This window comes from Drosophila melanogaster, chromosome 3R (assembly GCF_000001215.4).
Source record: "Drosophila melanogaster chromosome 3R".
NCBI lineage: Eukaryota > Metazoa > Arthropoda > Insecta > Diptera > Drosophilidae > Drosophila > Drosophila melanogaster.
In genome coordinates this window covers 18,115,569-18,135,583 of record NT_033777.3, presented here as the reverse complement: position 1 = coordinate 18,135,583, position 20,015 = coordinate 18,115,569, and the positions used below count along the sequence as shown (strand labels likewise).

Genomic DNA, 20,015 nt, shown 5'->3' with positions numbered 1-20,015 from the left:
AGTTGGTTCAATTTTAAATTTCGTTTGTTTAATTGGTTCAAAAAGTGTTTTCGCCAAATTTGCATATTTGTTTGTTTTTTTTTGTTCACGTATTTAATATATAATCTGAATATTGTTAGTTTTTATTTGACATAAAATATCAACTTATGCTTAGGGATATACATATTTTAGGTGTGGAATTTATAAGAGCGAACTGATATAGTGGAGCAGATGGAGAGACTGCCCCAATTTTGGATGATAGAACCGATTCGACAGACTTAACAATCTAAACACAAAGACAGTCTTGGAAATTAGAGTTAGCGAATTGAGAGCCTATTCGTATTTGGTATACTCATTTGAATGGGTAGTTAAGTAACATACTTGATGTGCACACAATGGACATTAATAAACACTTAGATTAACTATGTATGTATTTTAACGCACAAACAAATTATATTTGAACTGCAATGCGAAAACTACAAGAAACACACTTTTCAAGCTGCCTCACCGTTTGAGCATTAAATGTATTCGTATTTGAATTTGAATTTGTATTTGGCTTAGCTACGAATAATTGTTGTCTAGCTAAGAATGCATCAATAAAATACATTTATCCAAGTGAATTCTACATTCGTGTAATGTATATATGTATATATATATATATATATATATATGTATTGTATATATATATGGAAGAAAAACTGTCCATAAGCAACTTGAGATATAAACACATCCATCTACTTATGTACACAATTAAATACACCTATGGATATAATTTGCTTAATAAGCCTCGCCCGTTTGGAAAAATGACTGAATAATAGTTATTAACACTGAACCATGCATCAAATGAACAATATAAATCACAACGTTTAAAATTTCAAAATCTTCTCTTAGGTATAATTGTTATTTTTCATTTGTCCGTGTTTTTTTTTTTATTTTTTTATTTATAAGCTTCATTTGTTTTCTTGATGGCACATAAGTTTCACACATTCATTTGCATTTTGGATACTTTGTGACTTACTTCGAACACTATGCTAGCTAAGAAATGACAAACTTTCAATACAAATATATAGATTAATGTTAAACTTCTTGGTGAAAAGTTGTTTTCCATGCTGGCACTGCCCTTCTTCACCTATTTCCTAGTTATACAATAAGTTTATAGCTAACTCGGTTCTAATGCTAATTTGTGACTGATTTTAGCGGCTATGCAAAATATATGTATGTTCACCATTGTTTTTGCTATAAAATAGATTCGAATTTAAAACATTCTCAAACCATTCGTTACTTTCGTCACTTTCGTTACTATCGTATTTTAGCTATCGTTGCTCTCTACATTTATGTATGTACGAGTATGTATGTATACATCAACAAATATATTTGTCAAGTGGCACAAGAGTTTCATTTAAGTTTCTGTTTCGGTTACTGCGTTTTTCGTGCTTTTCCACACTTTCTACTTCGCTTTCATGTTCGTTAGGCTAACATTTTTGAGGCGCCAGACTCATTCAGAATAAGCCGAGCTTTAAAATTTCGTTATCTAATTTCATTTATACTTATTTTATATGTATACTGTGTGATTCATAGCCATACAAAAGTTCGTATGGCTATGGAAAATACATAGTTTTTGGAATAAGTTTCGAATTGGGACTTTTGGATTTTCTTGTACTTGTACTGCTGCGTATTCAATATTTCTATTGTCTAACAACTACGAAGTTCTTAACGTTTTATGCGATCCTTATTGCCAAATACTACGAGCCGAAACCATCTACTTAGCATGCACCATTCGTTTTTTTTTGCTTTTGAAAATCAATAAATAACACAATAAATAATAACACAAATGAAATATTTTTTTTTTTTTTTTAAATTGTTATATATTTTGCAAGGTAAAGTAAACTAAAAATATAAAAATTACTTAAACTTAAAATAAACCATTACGAACTAAGAAGAAATTTCTTTTCTACAGTAGATTGAACATAAACGTATTCAAGATAAATATATGTATTTATAATGTATAATAACATTTCATTTTCATTTGCCGTTTTGATTTCGAATCAATTAAGGAAGTACACTGGGTTCATTTTTCAATTTTAAGTTTTTTCGTCGTTTCCGTTTCCGTTAAACAAGTTTCTCGTTTTTTAGCACACGAAAATTCCATTTACCGATTTTAAATGTAACTTTTGTTTTGAACTTATGCAATTTATAATGCTTAGAGGAAAAACTGATATGCTAAGATTTGTGTGTGTTCGTTTTCGTGTATTCTGTATGTTAAAACCTAAATCTAAACCTCTAAGATAATAAGTTAATAATTATAATAGATATACATATTACGTATATGTATAATTATTTTAAAATGCAATAAATTAGTGTTTGTGTGTTTCGTTTGTGTTAGCATTTTTAAAAAATGAACATTAGCTAGGCAAAGGCGAAAGGATTATAATTTTTAAAATTATTACTGGTTACTTGCAGTTATGTAAAGAAATTAAAATTAATAATTATTACACATGAGATCACAGTATTAGAGACATAAGTTAAATATTTTCCCATTTCAATTACATCGAATATAGTTAGTAATCAATCAATTTGCTTTAGTTAGGCTTTGTATGGTTAGTAACTCTGTTTTGTTTGTTCGATTTCTTGATTCTCTTAATTTCATGATTACTCGATATCTCGATTTCCTATCCTGACCATTCTTGGATGTGTGAAATATTATCTAGGCTAACTGTAGCATATTGTATCTTCTTTACTATTTAATGTCTTGCATAGATTTTGCTGTTAGCACAACCCCGTTCCTACGACTACCGTTTAAGTATACACTAAGTGATTATTCAGCATCAGCGATTGATTCCACTCGACGGCTTGCCTTCCGGATGAGCTCTACTTCTCCTGGACGCTGACGTTGTCCTTGTAGAAGAAGGGCTGACTGGAGTCCTGGCCAACCCAAACGTAATTGAACTGCCTGGGACTGGTGAGCGGCGACAGGGTGCCATAGTCGGATGTCAGCTCGAAGGGAAAGGCGCTCTCGTCGAGATCCAGAGCCAGGGCCAGACTAACTTTCTGTGTTGCAGCCGGAGCTGGTGTTGGAGTTGGAGTCTGGGCCTGGTCAACGCTGGATGCCGAGTTCTCTAGTCTCTACATGCTCGCACTGGAGGTGACTATGGCCAAATCGGCGGAGTGCAGCAGGTGATGCTGCTGATACTGCTGATGTTGCTGCAGGCTCAAATGATGCTGCTCCTGTTGTTGCTGCAACTGCTGCTGCTGCTGCTGTTGTTGTTGCTGCTGCTGCTGTTGCTGTTGCTGCTGCTGTTCGCCGCGCACCTTTTCCTTCTTGATGCGCTGCTTCAGATGCACCTTGGCGTGGCGCTTCTTCTCATCGGATCGCGCGAACTTCCTGCCGCAAATGTCGCAGCTAAAGGGCTTCTCGCCGGTATGGGTGCGAATGTGGGTGGTGAGGTGATCACTGCGACTAAAGCTGCGCATGCAGATGCGGCACTGGAAGGGCTTCTGGCCCGTATGGATGCGTATGTGGCGGGTGAGCTCGTCGGAACGGGAGAACCTACGGTCGCAGTTCTCCACCGGACAGGCGTAGGGTCGCTCATGCACGGGCGTCTTGCTGGGGCGATTGGGATACTTGCGCGGCTTCACGGGCACCAGTTTCAAGGGCACAGTGCTCTGCTGATAGACCTGCGACAGGATCTCGTGTCCCTTGCTGGTGGATGGACTGTACTCGGCCAGTTGCACTGCTGCTGCTGCTGCAGCAGCGGCGGCAGCAGCTGCCGCCGAACTGCCACCAGATCCGCCGGAATAGCCGGTGCCATTCGAGCTGGGCTGCATATCGGGATAGTTCTCCTGCTTGGGTATTAAAACGCCCAGAGCGGCATTGCTGGAACTGGCGGATGAAGTGGGTCCTGGCAGCACCAGAGTCTGCTGTTGCTGCTGCTGCTGCTGCACCTGCTGCACTTGCTGTTGCTGCTGGGCATAGTCCGCTGGTGAGTCAAGCCATTGATATTTCGGCTGTGATCGCACATACTGTTGCTGTTGCAACTGCTGCTCGTGACTGCTGTGCAGGTCACCCAGACCCGGGAAGCCGGCGGAGGCTCCGGCGTAACTTGGTGGCGGTTGTTTCAGCAAGAGAGGTGTGCAATCCATGGTCAAGCCCAAGAGCTCGGCATGCTGTGCCGCCGCTGCTGCTGCAGCTCGTCCATCGTCGTAGGGCGAGGGAGCAGCTCCTGCTGCTTGCTGTTGTTGCTGCTGCTGCTGCTGCTGCTGCTGCTGTTGCTGCTGCTGCTGCATGGTGGCATAGTGAGCGGGCAGGCTGAACAGGGGCGGCTGGAACATGGTCTTGTCCGGACTGGGCAGACCCCAGCTGTTGCCCAAGCTATTTGAGGGCGGAGACATCGGTCCTGCCAGGACGCCCAGTTGCGGGGAGGGAAGTTGTTGCTGGTGCTGCTGCTGCTGTTGGTGTTGCTGCTGTGCTGCGGCGGCTGCTGCGGCAGCTGCTGCGTTCATCGCGTTGCCTGTGGTGGTGAAAATGCCACGATATGAGATTTTGCTAGCCTGCTGTTGTGATTGCTGGTGTTGAATGGCATGTTGTTGATAGTGTTGTTGGTGGTGTTGTTGCTGTTGCTGGTGTTGCAGTTGTTGTTGTTGGTGTAGCGGCTGTTGTTGGTGTTGCTGCTGTTGTTGTTGTTGTTGCTGTTGTTGTTGGAGTTGTTGTAGCTGACTGTGATGGTGGTGGTGGTGATGGTGATGATGGTGGTGATTTGGCAATTGTTGTTGTTGGTGTAATATTTGGTGTTGTTGGTATTGTTGTTGCGGGGAGCTCATGTGTTGCTGCTGCTGCTGCTGCTGCTGCTGTTGGTGACTGTGGTGGCAATTGCTGTTGCTGCTGCTCGTGTTGTTGTGTTGCAGCTGTTGTTGTTGCTGTTGGTGTGATTGTGTATGGTTGCCTGGTGAGCCAACGCACTCGGTGTTGCTTTCGCTTGTTGTCTGTTTGCTTGTTGTTGTTGTTGATGATGATGTTGTGTTGTTGTTGTTGTTGTTGTTGTTGTTGTGTTGTGGGTACATATTACAACTATTATTACTTGATTCTTCCTTGACAATGGCCAATGCTGGCGGAGTGCTGCGCTCCTCCTTCAACGGACTGCAATGTGACAACACGGGACTGGCCACAGATATCACCTGGGGTTCCAAAGACAGATCCTCGGATTCGATGGAACCTGCAATTGAGGACGAAAGTATATTTGAGTTAGTTGAGTGGTTCTTTTTAAGGAAATATTTTCATCCTAATGATTTAAAAGTCACAATAGTGCAATATTTCTTGAACCTATGATCTGTTTGGTTTTTTGCATAAAGTTCTAAAGAATTCCATGCCGCATTATGACAGAATGAAACCCTCTGGCTGATATTTTGGGTTATATGAAACAGTAAATCATTGCCCTGAAAGCCTTGATTGCTGGTGTGCTGCTTGAGTTGCTGGTGTTGCTGTTGCAACGATATCAATCACAGTTCGCCCGAACGGCATTGGCATTGGCACTGGGCAACTGCAACTGCAGCTGGGCGCGCTTTGATTTCGCGGAAATCGAACGACACGGGAGGTCGCATCATCGCTCATCGCTCATCGTGCCCAGAAGTCCAGAGGAGCAGAAGTGCAGAAGCTGCCAGTTGCCATTGGGGGCCAGGCAAAAGTGTCGGCGAGAAGACTAATTACGCGGCTACCATGCCGGGAATATATCTTTTCCAGCTCTACTCTACTCCCCCCCCCCCTCGTTTCTGTTTCTTTTTTTTTTTACTGCTCACGATTGTCGTCATTAATGCCGGAGTTGGAGTTGAGCTTTAGCCTGGATATTGATTGAGTTGCAATGCGCCTAATGTGCTGCGACATCAATCTGGTTTTCGGAGTGGCAAAGCGCGCAATGCATTGCGATTCACAGAAATTTTCGCGATAGCGTTTCTATTGTTCCATAAAATATATATTTGCAAGCCCCATTAATGCTGTCAGGGCAAATTATGTGTGCCGCCAGAAAAAAAAAAAAAAAAAACAAAACAAAAAAAGAAAAAGAAAAAGAAAGAAGAAAAAGTTGACAACAAATTATGTTTCATTTTGTGACAGGGCCGAAAGCAGACGCATTCCAGTCTGGCCAATATGGAGCCTTGGTCCAACCAACTCGTCCAAACCCTCCAATCCGAGTGAGTGAGACATGGCCAGCAGTTTCGCCAGCTTGCCAAGTTTGGCGATTAAATGCCGCTCCATCATTGTCATGCAAATTGTTTTAATGGATTTTCATTTGAAAATTGCCCATGTCTATGATTTCTGCCGTTCTGCTGCTTCGCTGTGCTTCTTTCATTTAGCGTTTTGGCCAAGAAGTCGTCGCTGCGTGGGTTGTGGCCAGAATTTACGAGTGACATTTTTTTGGCTTCTGGCAAACTTTATAGCTAAAACATATTTTAGACACAAATGAATCTGATATATGTTTTTATGCATTTTCAATGGATCTAAACGCTCTCGGCGGCTAGAGATGAGGCGCAAAATTTGTCATTCTTTGTGGCAGAGAAGAGAGCAATTAAACTCAATTGTTTTTGATAGCAGCAGCAGCAGCAGCAAATCTAGTATACTTTATTTGCTTTGCCTTAATTCAATTAGAAATGCAGCTCCATATGTCCGTAGATATATACATACGTATATATATATTCAAGTCCGATACGCGTATCTTGCGGCAGCGTCTAGTGAGAAAATTGCGCTCGAAACATTGACACTGAACGGAAATGTTTAATACATGCGCCGCTGTTGTTGCCTTCTCTAGATTAATTAAGCGATGTTGTTGCTGTTTTGTTGTTGTTGTTTTTTTTATATATTTTTTTTATTATTAGTATGCAGTCTTAGAAATATGAGAACGCTGCGCCGTGATCATTGCAAAATTCAATTTTATTTGACATTAATGAAAAGTGAGCGCAAAAATAAAACTGAAAATTTTATGACATAAATTTTGTGAAGTCTATACGGCGATATAGCCATTGGGATGTCAACATTTTTATTAATTTATATTTATGTGAGCAAAGACCAAAAGTATATATGAAACTCTTGGCTGGAGGCCGCTTTAAATGCCTCATAACTTAATAATACGAAACGAATTTATTACGGCAAACGCACACACCAAATAACAAAATCTCAAAAATAATAATGAAAAAAAAAAGAAATCCAAAATTGAAAAACAAGATCAACAAATCAGAAGACGTGCAAATAAAGAAATGCCTCAAAAAATTGGTACTTCAACATTTTTCGAATGTTTATTTTCGATTTTGAACTTGCCGCTGTGGGGCAAGGGGGCAAGCCGAATGGAGAAAAGGTTGTGGTAAGTCGTCCGGTGAAAGACAAAGCCGAGATACTTTGGAGTGGCGCAGAAGTAAGTCAAGATATGGGGCCAACATAACGACAGTTTCTGCGCTCTCCGCTCGAGCTGATTTATGTTGAGACTTAGGACTGACAACGGATTAGTTGCGGACTCCATGCGGACTGCAACTGCGCCACTACTGCCACTGCAACATGTGGCAGCTGCAAGCTGCATCCATTAGCAGCAGATAAAGAAAACTCACGGTCCGACTTTTCCTACCAGACGATGGGGCGCAGCCACCAGGCAAAACTCTATAAATGTTTTGAGGCTTTTGTGTCGACGATTTATAGGCCGTATTACAATATTGAACTATCTTGACAAGGAATATATATGTACTTTCGCTACGTTCTAAATTATCTCCACTACGGTAGTTCCTTTCTAAGGAGATACGAGTATTTATGGAATGAATAAAAAGCTAAGATTACTAACTCTGCATATTCGTACTAGCGAACTGATCAACAAAAATGATTTCAATATGTTTATATGTTTTGTAATGTAATGTAATTCTTATAAGATCTCTCTTAATGCAACTATCAGTCCAAGTATTTCATAGTTTTTAGTACTCACCAGTAATGGGCGGTGGCTCCACGACGGTGGTGGGTCCGAAGAACGAGGGAATATCGCTGGACGTGGTCACCGGTGTGTTGAGGTCGCCCGGCAGCGCCTCGATCAGCTGCTTGTGGGCCTCCACCTGCTCGACGGCCGATGAGGTGGGACTATGCTGGCCACTGGTGTTCAGCAGGCTGAGATGGGAGGCCGAACTGCGTCCGCTGCTGGCGGTGGCGCTGGGCTGTACGGCCACGTGTCCCGGACTACCGCCCTGGGTGGGCGTGGCCGTCTGATTGCGGGCACGAAGCACTGAATTGTTGGCGGATGCAGCAGCGGCGGCTGCAGCAGCGGCAGCTGCCGAAGCTGTGGTGTAGTGGAGCAGCGAGGACGACGTGGACGACGAGGATGCGGTCGAGGAGGAGTTCAGGGAGTTGCTGCTGGTGCTGGCGCCGCCGTGATGACTGCCTCCGAATTGGGCGGGACTCAGGTAGGTGGCCGTCGACGGACTGCCGCTGCTCTGGGCCGCCGTGCTCGTCTTGAACAGACAGGTGTCGAAGCTCAGCACATTGAAGTGAGCGGCCGCGGCCGTCTCGGTGAGCAGGAATGCGTGATGCGTTGGCGCCACCAGGGTTTCAAGCCCTTCCATGATCATGGCCGCTGATGGAGTTCCAGGGGCTACGCCGCCTGCAAAAATAGAAAGAAATGCGAATTAATAAATTGAGCAGAGCTATAACTTAGGTACTAAATATAAAGTAAAGAATTTATACTTCAGTTATTTGTTACTTATTATGTGCTTATAGTTTCCAACTAATTTTATCGAACTGATATATATTTCTATTAAATTTAAGACGAAATGTCGAGTGCAATCAAAGCTGTTGACCGCAGACGGACACAAATGCAAAATCATAATTGCGAATGCCGCGCACTTTGGCTTTCAATTGATTTGCCACGACAGCTGTTCGATTGCATAACCCGTTCGCTGAATGAGTGAGTACTTCGGGTCATCAAGTGGTGAAATTACTTAACAATTTAATTTGCCATCGAGTTGTTGTCTTTGGGGTCTCTGTCGCAGAGACTTTCGCCTCCTGCGCCCACGATTGCGATCGCAGGCAATTAAATTAAGATAGATTAAGCACTTAGCAGCTCGTAGTTTGCAGCTCTGAGCCCTGAGAAGTAGAACAGTCGTCTTTCCCATGGCTCATCATCATCATTGTCATCCTCATCACCCCACAGGTTTCGGATCGGACCTCGATTCCGGGAAGTGGGTCATTCGGTGACCTTACGCAATCCACTGCCGCAAACTTATGCAAGTCTCTCAATTAGAGATGTGGCTGGCCAATTTTTCTAAACAAATGTCTCATAAACTTGGCTTATTATTTATTTTGTAGTTATCTCTGTCCATGTCTATGGCTATGGCTATGTGTGTTTATCACAGATAAACTAACCGAATTTGCGATTGCCATCTGCAACGAGTTTGTGGCATTGGGTCTGGGTCTTCCCCCGCCATTCGATGTGGCGTCATCCGAGGCTCTCGAGTGTTGTTTTATTTTATTATTTTTACATTTTTTCCGTTTTTTTTGTTTGTTTTTTTTTTTTGTTTTTCCTCCGTGGCAAAGGCTTGACCGCGTTGATTTGCATTACAAGTGCACTTGTGTTGACAGGCAGCTATGCGCCAAAATAACTACCGTGCCACGGCGTATCTGTCGGATGTACGAAGAGGCAACATCGGCGGAAGAGAGCGTCCCGCTTTTGGCACTTTTGCTTTTTTTTTTTCTCCTTTATTTACATTTGATTTCACGCATAATTTCCATGGCAAAGTGCACTCCAGACGGGCAGCGAGTGAAATTACATTCAAAAACGTCGGGCCGCAGATATACCGACTCAGATACCGACTACAGCTACAGATGCAGATACAGATACATTTACACAGCATGTTGTAGATACACATTTGTGTTGGCTGAGACCGCGCGTGCTGTGCTTTGTGCCTTTTTGTGTTTTGTTCATTCATAAAATTATGCGCCCGAGTCAATAATTTTTACAGTCGATCAAAGATTTGTATCTGCCTTTATTTTTTTAATTTTTTTTTTCTCTTCACTGGCTTGCCACATGAATCATCCGCGGGCGGCCGAAATAAAATCCAATACCTCGAACCTTTCAAAGTCTGAAAAACTGGTTGGAGTAGAGAGCATCGAATCGAAGCCAACTACCACCTCTTTGGACTTCTTGGCCCGGTCTTTGTCTTCCCCTGTGGTTCTTAATAACTTGGCTAACAATTGACACTCCCTTAAATGAAAAAAAAAAAAAAAAAAATCAAGAAAAACCAACAACGGCAAGCGATGCTGTTGCTTATCTACAGTGGCAACTGCCTAAGAAGATTACGATTGGCTGTGGTATGAAACTTTGACTGACTAACAGCGCAATCGCTTTAGAGATCTTGCTTGACGCCCGTTTACCATTTAGAGATTTTCCGATTTTCCGGCTCACAACGTTCGTCATAGGCAAGTGCCACTGTTTCGTACCGACGTCTGCGTTTATGTATATTGTAAATCTTGTCTCCGGCCCGGATCCCCTGACTTCTTTCACTCTGCATATTTTTGCATAGCATTTTTCCTGATTTTGTTTTTAGTGTAGTAGGACAGACAACACAACACACGTCAAGATCGCTTTGCCATGAATGAATATTGGCAGTGGCTGTGCGCCAGAGTGAGATGGATATCCGAAAGATACATTTAACGGCTCGATGAGGAAGAAAAAAAGAAAAAAAAAAAAGCGCCGAGCATGAAAAAATTGTTATGTTGATATTATTTTAATTAAGTTTTGCCAAACCGGTTGCAGCTGTCGCTATAACTCTAGCCATTTCCATAGTTCCACTTGGAGTTCTATACGCTCTTCCCCCCTCCTTATTATTATTATTATTATTATTTCGCCCCGGTCGAGAGTGTTAACAATCGTATAGATGGGCGCCAATTTGTTTGCTTTGGCAATTGAGGAAGGGGGAATAGGATAGGCCATGGCTGACCCCCAGGTCCCAGGTTATTTTTTTGATTTTTAACCATTTGTTTTCATTGGCAGCATTGAAGACCTCATTGAGGATTAAATTTTGAGACGCACTAAGCGACCTTTGGCTACTTAACGGCTCCAAAAATAAACTACAAGTTTGTTGTCTTGGGGGATCTTGTGCAATACTATACGGTACTCAAATATCGACAGATTTGCATTCACAGCCTTGGTACACAGCACGAAAAAAAAAAAAATATATCTCAATTAATAATAACAATAATAATACAAGTTTTTGCTTTGTTTTTTGTTTTCTTATTAATATGAAAAGAAATTGGAGAAACGTTTAAAGGAGAAGGGATGGCGATCATTAGTCAAATATGTGTGTGTGTTGGAAGGAAAAAGTATCTTGCAGATACATAGATAGAAAACATGCAAGTTGCATGCGACACGGAGCCAAAACGAAACGATGATGGAATGGCCGGGCGGCAACAAAGTCCATCATTCACACAGCGGGAGCAGGAACCCCATCTCCCAATCCCCCAATTCCCCCACCAATCTCTCCTCACCAGGAGTGTCCAACAAGTTAACATGGACAACATGAAAATGTATCTTTTGCCGCCGTCTTTTGCATGCGTAACACTTTGTCACACTTTTCATGCCAACAGCTCTGGTTGCCTGTTTTCCCTCCTCATGAGAACAATTAATGAAAATAAACAGCCGCGGGCCAGACAACAACAACAACAACACGACTACTCTACACCACACCGAATATGTATATTTTTATAAAGATTGCTTTTTCGCCTCTTTGTTTGAAATCATTTTAGTGGGCACTTAAATGAAAATTTTCTTGTTTGACTTGGCAGCCAAAACGCACGAAAAACAAGACAAAAAAAAAACGCACTACCGACGGCAACTTTACGCGTTTCGGTCACTTAAAGTTGAGAAAAATCCAAAAGGAGCTGGGGGATTTGGTGTCAAAGTGCCATTTGGCAACTGCGGCAAGTGTTAAATGAACTCTACGATGACCCGTTCGTCGCAGTCGTCGGCACCTTTTGTTTTGATCTCATAATTAATTGACCAAATACGAAAATTCGACGAAAAGTGATGGAAAAGCTTTTTGGATTGATAGATGATAGCTCGGTTATGGGAGGTTGCATGTAAATCATTTTGCTAATTGTTTTTCCCATTCCACTAACTAGGAAATGCATTAGCGGGAAAGCTTTTGGGCGTTTTGGTTCGTAGGATATGTATGTTACATATGTATGTAAGTGCATTAATGTGCGGAATGCGGACGGACCAAAAACATTTGCCATCAAATTGTAAACAACTGAGCTGAGCAGATTGCTCTTTTTAATTGAGCGCTAAGTGTATGACAATAATTTAATTACAAAAACTGCAAATGGCTAATGCAGATTGCACTTGTGCTTGCTTGGCCACATAAATTCGGTTATACATAGTTGCAGTCGTAAATTTTGCCGCTTGGCTGTGTCTCTGCGCCCAGGTGCTTTCTAAATAACGTGCAGAAATTTTTATTATGCGTTAAATGAATTTTTATATCTTTCATCTAAAACTGAGAAAATAAAGTAGTCTGGCTATAGTATATTTATACTAATACTAAGATGAGCAGGCTTCTGAAACTATCGAATTTATTCATAAAACCCAAAGCCTCTGGGTTATTTCAAAATTATTATCTAAATATTATTTTTCAAAATCAAAAAATCAAAAAATCAAAAAAATTTAATCAAAATCTTCTGCAGTTTATAACTTTTTTACTATTTAGAAAATTTTTAAATTTATTTTCAAAGACAACTGGACTCTAAATCAAATGCCAATAGGAAGTCTCAAAAATGTTTCTGCGCTCAAAATTGAATTTTCCAATCGACAAGGCGGCACACATAAATCAGCAATTAAATTTATGCTTCTTAGCGTTCTTATAAATTTAATTCGCTGACCAATAATTCAAGCAGAATTAAGAAAATTTTTCATTTAATTTTAAAGAACGACCACAATTTCAGAACTTATTTATTTTATATCGAGAGCCTAAGTCACTAAAATGTTTGGTTTAGCTTCACTTTTTTAACAAACACCCACCTGGATCGCAATGGCACTTGCAGAAGAATTCAAAGGGGTTTTCCTTTGGCTTTTTTTTTGTTGTTGTTGCCTTTGCGGCTTTACGTCGCTCCTAGTAGTCGGTCTGCGAAATTTTCACAGTCAGTTTGACGAAAGTTTCGTTCTCGTTTTCACTGCGAGGCAAAAATCAATAAAGCACTGCTCGTGTAATCATCTTATAAGGCGGTGGGCTTTCATTCATGCCGTCGCCAATTTGCCGAAATATCCTTTCACTTTTAAGTTTGATAAGCACGAAATTGCTTCTATGCTCTATTTCATTTATTTGTGATGAAAATTAAATATTTTGCTTTTTTGGCACTAACTTATTTTTTTTCACTTCACAAACGATGATTTCAATTTATATTCCGCGTTGAACATATATATCTGTATATTTATTGTTTGCTTGTGAATTGGCTTTCTTGATTTCTTGCTAGCTTGGCTGGCTTGCTTTTTAGATAATTCTATTTCAACCGTCGCGTTTGCTTGTCCGAACACAACTGAGGCACGAGATGCGCCCTCTTTCGGTTTTTATGAATGAAACTCAACATCGCTGTGCGCTCACACACACTGCTATGAGTGCGGGTCCCTGTTCGGGCGCTATACCGCAATGCCCCTGCTCGGGCGGCACGCGCCTCAGAGTCGAAATCGAAATCGAAAAACTCGCTCTCTGCGGCGGGGAAATCTCGCTGCTCATCGACGTCATATGTCTCGAATGTATGGTATATATATATATGTGTGTGTGAGTGTAGTATAGCCGGCCGGTTTGGCGGCTCGATGTTGATCCAATCGTAGGTCTGGTTGCCTCCCTACACTGCAGCCATTTTCATCGCGCACGCGCACTCCAGCCAATCAACAGTTTGCCAGGCCTTTCCGCCGTGGTGAGTTTCGTTGCTCTCCCTCTCACTTCGGGCAAGCAGCGCTTTTTCGACTTCGACTCTCTCCGGTCTCGCTTGAGGTAAAAATAATACAACAGGTACCCCCCCTATACCAAGACCATTTGTGTATAAGTATGTGTATGTGTATTCAGTATCTCTCGGTATCCATCGATTCGTGCGCTTGTGTGAGACTTTTAGCGGCTGGCAAATGTTATGATTTCCCGAAATACGTCATCAGTGTGCGCGAAAATTGTGCGGCCCATTAGACATAGCAATTTTCGCATCGACGTAAACAACTGAGATCCATCCAAAATCGTTTGCATGAGCCGGCCGCCAAAAATGTACCAATTTCTAAACAAATGATTCACTTGACCATTTATGGACAGTTTTTTGGTCGATGTCTGGCATTATTGCATATCCGAGATACTTTTCACGGTAGGCAGCAAAGGTCAGGGTGGAAAATTGTTTGGAAAAGTTGTTGAGCAAGTGTTTTGGCAAGTATCTGTCTTAAACAATTTACTTGCTGTGTCTACGAAAGGGGGATTTGTTTGGGCAATTTCGGGTTAATTGGGCACTTTTATGAACTCTAACAAATCAGTTTGGACAATTGGCTACTCCAAAAGCTTTTCGAGAATACAAAAGGCTAGGGAATAAAGGTTCCCATGAAAGTTACTTAATGAAATGCGGTTTATTTCCACGCGTCAGTGGAATCATTTGAGACTGGTATAATCATAGGTTCTGGTGACTGATTTTCGTGAGAATTATATAAGATGGAAGACTTCTTAAGTTGATTGATCTATGTGACTGGTGGAAAATATTTATGTGCTTGACTGAACGTGTAAAATCTAAAGAAATATAGTTATATATATTCTCAATATATATTTATTTTTATAATAATAACACGAAATATGATGTTGTTATTTTTCTCTGATGTTTTTGATGTTCTTAGGCATATTTAATCTAGCTTGTATTGAAAATTCCTAACAATGTAAGTTCTGTGCTGCTCCTCTGTTCTGTTTCTGTTCCGATTCTGAAATGGACAGCATTTGGAATTTCGGTTCATATGTTTATCATTCGTTCACATTGTAAACGAAACAACAGTTTTCATGTGCTAAGGACAAGGTTGCACGTCAGATGTGCAATGTGCAATGTGCAGGGGCAATAATTCCGCAAATGTTTTTACTGCGAAACAACATAAACAAAACTGCAGTTGCAAATAGTGCGAAAATAAATTTTGGGCGACGCTGTGTAGGAATTCCAATAAAAATCTTCACAGTTTAAGCTTATGGATGGGTTAACTAAAATGGTTCGGGTTAATTAAGAAAACCTCAGAATAACCGAGACACTTTTTTTTGTGTGTGTGTGTGTTGATTGGAGCACACGCCATGACCTAAAAATAAACACCTGAAGATATGTTTTCGTTTTGTTTTTTTTTTTTTTTTGCCGGCAAAAAGTTGAGCGGCACACAATAACTGAGTACGTCAGATATCTGGCAAATACACAAGGGATACGGATACAGATACAGATACAGATATATGCGCCCCCACCCAAAAATAGAACTTTGCCTCATTTGTGAAAGTTTTTTGCCAAACAAAATAAAAACAAATCGCATCGCTCCCGATTATTTTTAACCTTCACATAATGCTGACCGATCAGGGTAAAAATCGAAGGGGGAATATTGTTAAAATAGAGCAAAGGAAATGGCCACGTAGATGCCGACGCGTCGGCCACCTGTAGGCCAACGTACGCGCCAATAAAAACTTGTGCTTTTCATTGGGTCGGTAGCGAGGAAAATGAAAACTCATTACGCTAAATATAGCAAAATCTATTCAGAAAATTTCTATAATTTTTCACCATACATTTTCGTGTGCTCTGTTGATGTTTTATATTATTGCTAAGGAGAATTGAAGATGGGAAAGGGCGAGAGGGGGTGCCTGGGTGCCCGGCCCCTGACAAAACACCCACGAAAATAGTTTGCAAAATCTAAAAATAAATAAAAAGTACACTTTTGTGGCCATTGTAAATTATTCGCTGCCCGCTGACTGACTGACTGACTGGCTGGCTGTTTGATTGCCGATCATCCCAAGATGGACATGGTTGGTTGTTGGATTCGGATTCCATTCGGTTGTGGGGGGGCGTTCTTGTGACTTAAGCCCAGCTGAGCTACCAGGTGATGACTGTTGATGACTGGTTGCCCCAGCACTGCACCTTTTACCCAATTTGGTGGCAGTATCTCTCAGACAGCGCACCCAGGACAGGTCGGGCCTCCAATAAACGTGCCCAACACAGACGTCTACATAAATTGGCACACAGTCATTGATGGTTTTTTTTTTTTTTTTTTTTTTTTTTGTGGTTTTAACAAACTAATTACCGCTCGAAGTTGAGGTGGGCATATGTACACGCGAAGTAACACATCTAATAAAAAGTTTTGGCTTGTGCTTAATGTCAAATAGTGAAGTTTTATGCGAGTGCGACCAATTAAAGTGTTTTTTTTCTTGGTTTTATTTTACAAAAAAATATCTGTAAAATAATTGAATAAAGTGATTTCAAGGATCATTGTTCTGAAACTTAAAACTGAGAAACCAGTGCCTTGAAAATACGCCATGATCAGCTAATTTATTCACCCTTTTTGCGTGCTTAGTTCGATACATGGTGCCTTGCCTATCTGAATATCCAACATCGCATTGATATCTATATCTGTCTATATGCCAATTTCACAGATGTGTGGGTTTCCTCAGCCGTGTTATCTCATTGAGAACGTTGCTGAACGTGCGTGGGTCAATTGCTGAGACGACGGCTGATGAGGCAGAGGCGTTAGATAGTCGCAAGTCGCAACTCTCGAGTCGCAAGCCAGATGACACATGGCACGCGCCCAGCGCAGACACAGATACAGACACAGACACAGACACAGTCACAGATACAGATACAGATACACGACAGATGCAGATACAAATATACAAAACCAAAAGCTGACAAATAAACAAAGTAACAAACAAACATTGCCATCAATGCCACCAAGCCGAGCTTGAGCATATCTATCTGTCTGTCTGCCTGTCCTTTTGGCCAAGGTCCGCGTTTTGCCGTAAATGGTGAAAAGTTTTGTTAGGGCAACTTTTGAGTTAAAGCTCTCGCCACGCGTAGGCTGTAATTAAAAGCGTATTGACTGGCAGTGCAACTCGTTTGCTGCCATCCCGCTTCCACTCCAGTGTATAGATACAAGTGAGATATCTATGAGATTCACTTGAGCTGTGGCTGTGTGGCTTTCTATTCACTTGTTATTGGTTGGCAAGTCTTTGGATTGCCCTCGCCGCTACTGAAATTGTTTTGTTTTTTTTTTTTCGTTTTTGTTGCCCTATTTGAAAAGCCAATGGGGTCTTTGTAGGGTTTTCACTCCGCTTGAAAACGCACTTAATTTCTACTGCTGCTGCTGCTGCTGCTGCGCATTACGCAAGCCAACTTCATTTTGGTTTCGGCCAAATAGGTGAGAGCCATAAACCAATCGACAAGTGGGCGTCGTCATCAGCTTTGGATTTGAGGTGTGAATAAATTTATATACCTCTGTCGCACATATAATACATACATATATACATTTAACATATAATTATTACGAAGTAACCGTTTTGATAGTGCTTAAATTTCCCAACCTGCTAATTGCCAGGATATAAAATATAAATCGAGTCAGCGAGTGAAGTTAAATATTATTCACCGTCTGTCCGTATGATTTTCGTTGTAAGTTTCATAAATAAAATGTGGATTTCTGTTCGTTTATATTTTATTTCAGTTAATTTATGAGCATCATAATATGCTTTATGATCTTGGCATGTTGCCGTAAATTGCTGCAGTCAACAGCAAAAAGGGGGGAAATATTGTTGTTCAGAGACACAAATTAGAAATTTAAACATTTCAAGACCCTCAAAAAATATTCCATTGGCTGAAATAGAGCGATGGGGACAAGGAGTGGGCAGGGCAGGGCGGTGAGATCGGTGGGGCATGGAGAATCAGAGAAACAGATAGACATCTCCAGCGCCATTTTCCCCCACATTTTTTTTTAAGAGAGGTCGGCGAAAAATGAGGTGAGAATTAAATTTGATTTTCGGTTTTTTATGAGTTGTCAGTATTCCAAAACAAGTGCATAAAATCTAAGAAATTAGTAAGATAATTAGTGGCACTAAAATTGTTGCTATCCGTTTTTTTTTGGAAAATCCTGAACTTGATTAAAGGGTGACAGTTTATGATTCGTAAATTTAGCAACATTAGGTTGGATTTTTTAAGACATCACTATGAGCCTATCTTGTGAATAAATTGTAGAAAATTATGTATTGGTTTTATATTCAGTTGAATTTCGATTTCTCGTATTATATATATTTTTCAGGATTTTTGGCTAACACTTTCTCTGCGCTGTCCAATTTGTCAGTCTCAATTTTGGAAAGCGAAAAACCAAATGTCTGGCAATTGTTTAGCAGCTACCCACAGGCGCAAAGCTGTTGTCTAATTGCAAACTCTATGAGTTTTGGCACAAACATGAATATTCATAAATAATAACTCGGCGCGATCCCAATTAGGAATAAGCCGCTCGACTCAGCCTGATTCGTCGTCCGGTGAAAGTGGGTCAAATGAAATGGCATCGGAAATAGATTGCACGAATGATAAGTACTTCATATGCGCTATTTATGTTGAACGCCGCTACTGTTTTTATTTTCTTTTTTTTTTTGGCGCACACGAAAAACATGGCAATCTTCTAAATATAAAACGCGTGGCTCACTCGAACTAATTTTAAAAACGCTTGTCGATGAACATATTTAGACTTAGCCAAAACAAAAAGCGAAGAATCGCAAAACCAAAACAAATCAAAAATACGTTCGTTCATCTTTATTTTATTATTATTATTTTAGCCAGAGCGTGAGGGGGGAAAACAAATGGCTAAAATGCTCAATCAGCTGGCCGAAAATAGAGAAAACAGAGCAAATACGTGTGCCGCCCAAAAGGAAACAAGACCTAAATTGGCCAAAGTCAGCAGGAGGTCTGGCGGCGATCTCGCTATCCGCTGGATACGTCAGCAAACAATTAACTGCCGAGCGATCCGAAAGATACGAGAGATGCGAAAGATCCAAGTATCCGAGCATTCCAATTGGCAATTGCCCATCGCATCGATCTCACGGCAATGACGTGAAAAGCGCCGCGTGCAAATAGCTAAATAATTACAATATAAATTTTCCACGTCAAGTTCATAAATTCTGTGGCGCTTAATCAGCTTCGCCCGCTTTTGGATGCTCACGTTAATTTTCCCGCCCCAAAATCTATTTATAGGCTTTTGTTATTTTCTAAACGCTCGGTCAAGGTAATTTTAGGAACTCACACACTACGTACACTAATTTCCCAATGACGTTCAATTTCAGTTCTTTGCGAGATGGGCGAAAACTAAATATAGCGCACACAATGATTGGCAAATCACATGGGTAAGAAAATAGACTTTCGGTTGCATTTAGCGCTTTTTTTTCGGCCTTTTGTTGTTACCAATATCTCTGCTCGTTTTGATGGATTGGGCGTATTGCATTTTCCCGCTCGCTGAAAATTCGTTGAATTCCATTTTAATGGCTTTATTTATGGGGCGTGCATGGGCAGCATTTTCTCGCTTTTTATTTTTTTTTTCTTGATTTTTGTATATTTATGAGAGTGCCGTCTCCGGCCACAAAAAGTTAATCCCACTAAATGCCGTTGATAGTTTATATTACGATTTGTTGTGCTGGCTAAAATGAAAGATATTGGGGCATTTTAATTTTAGAATTGTGACAAATGCGCAACTTTTTTTTAACGGCTGCATATGCGACGAATGATCCAGGTTCTAGTTTTATGATTGATTTTCATTGTTTTTCATTTGGCTTAGTGAGATAGTTTTACTCGGTAGCGATTTAGTGGGCTTTTCGTGCTTAATTTGGGCTTTATGAATTTTTCACTTTATTTATGCAGTTCAGTTCTGAGAAATGAGAAGTTCTTGTTTTTATAGCTTAAGAACTAGTTAGTTAATAAAATCCATTAAATTTCTTCACTTCTTTCATCATCATTAGATAAAACACATTTGTCTGACGTTTTGCTGACCCAAATTTTCCCCTAGCCAGTCGCG

General features: G+C 40.8%; 1 protein-coding gene across 5 annotated transcripts in view; it reads right to left on the bottom strand.

Annotated features, from left to right (window-relative positions):
- Nucleotides 1-20,015, bottom strand: part of sr (stripe) — a 44,781-nt gene continuing 24,766 nt past the window's right edge. For 2 of the 5 annotated variants that reach the window (NM_079671.2, NM_001275764.1), the window contains exons 4-5: nt 7,929-8,594; nt 1,835-5,189 (exon numbers count right to left, since the gene is read on the bottom strand). In NM_079671.2, coding sequence (NP_524395.2) covers nt 3,103-5,189; nt 7,929-8,594 — 2,753 coding nt within the window. In that variant the 3' untranslated portion in view covers nt 1,835-3,102. Of the gene's footprint in view, nt 5,190-7,928; nt 8,595-13,001; nt 13,524-20,015 lie in introns of those variants that run through there. The other 3 variants (NM_001170172.2, NM_001300455.1, NM_169786.3) reach the window with 3 other exon arrangements.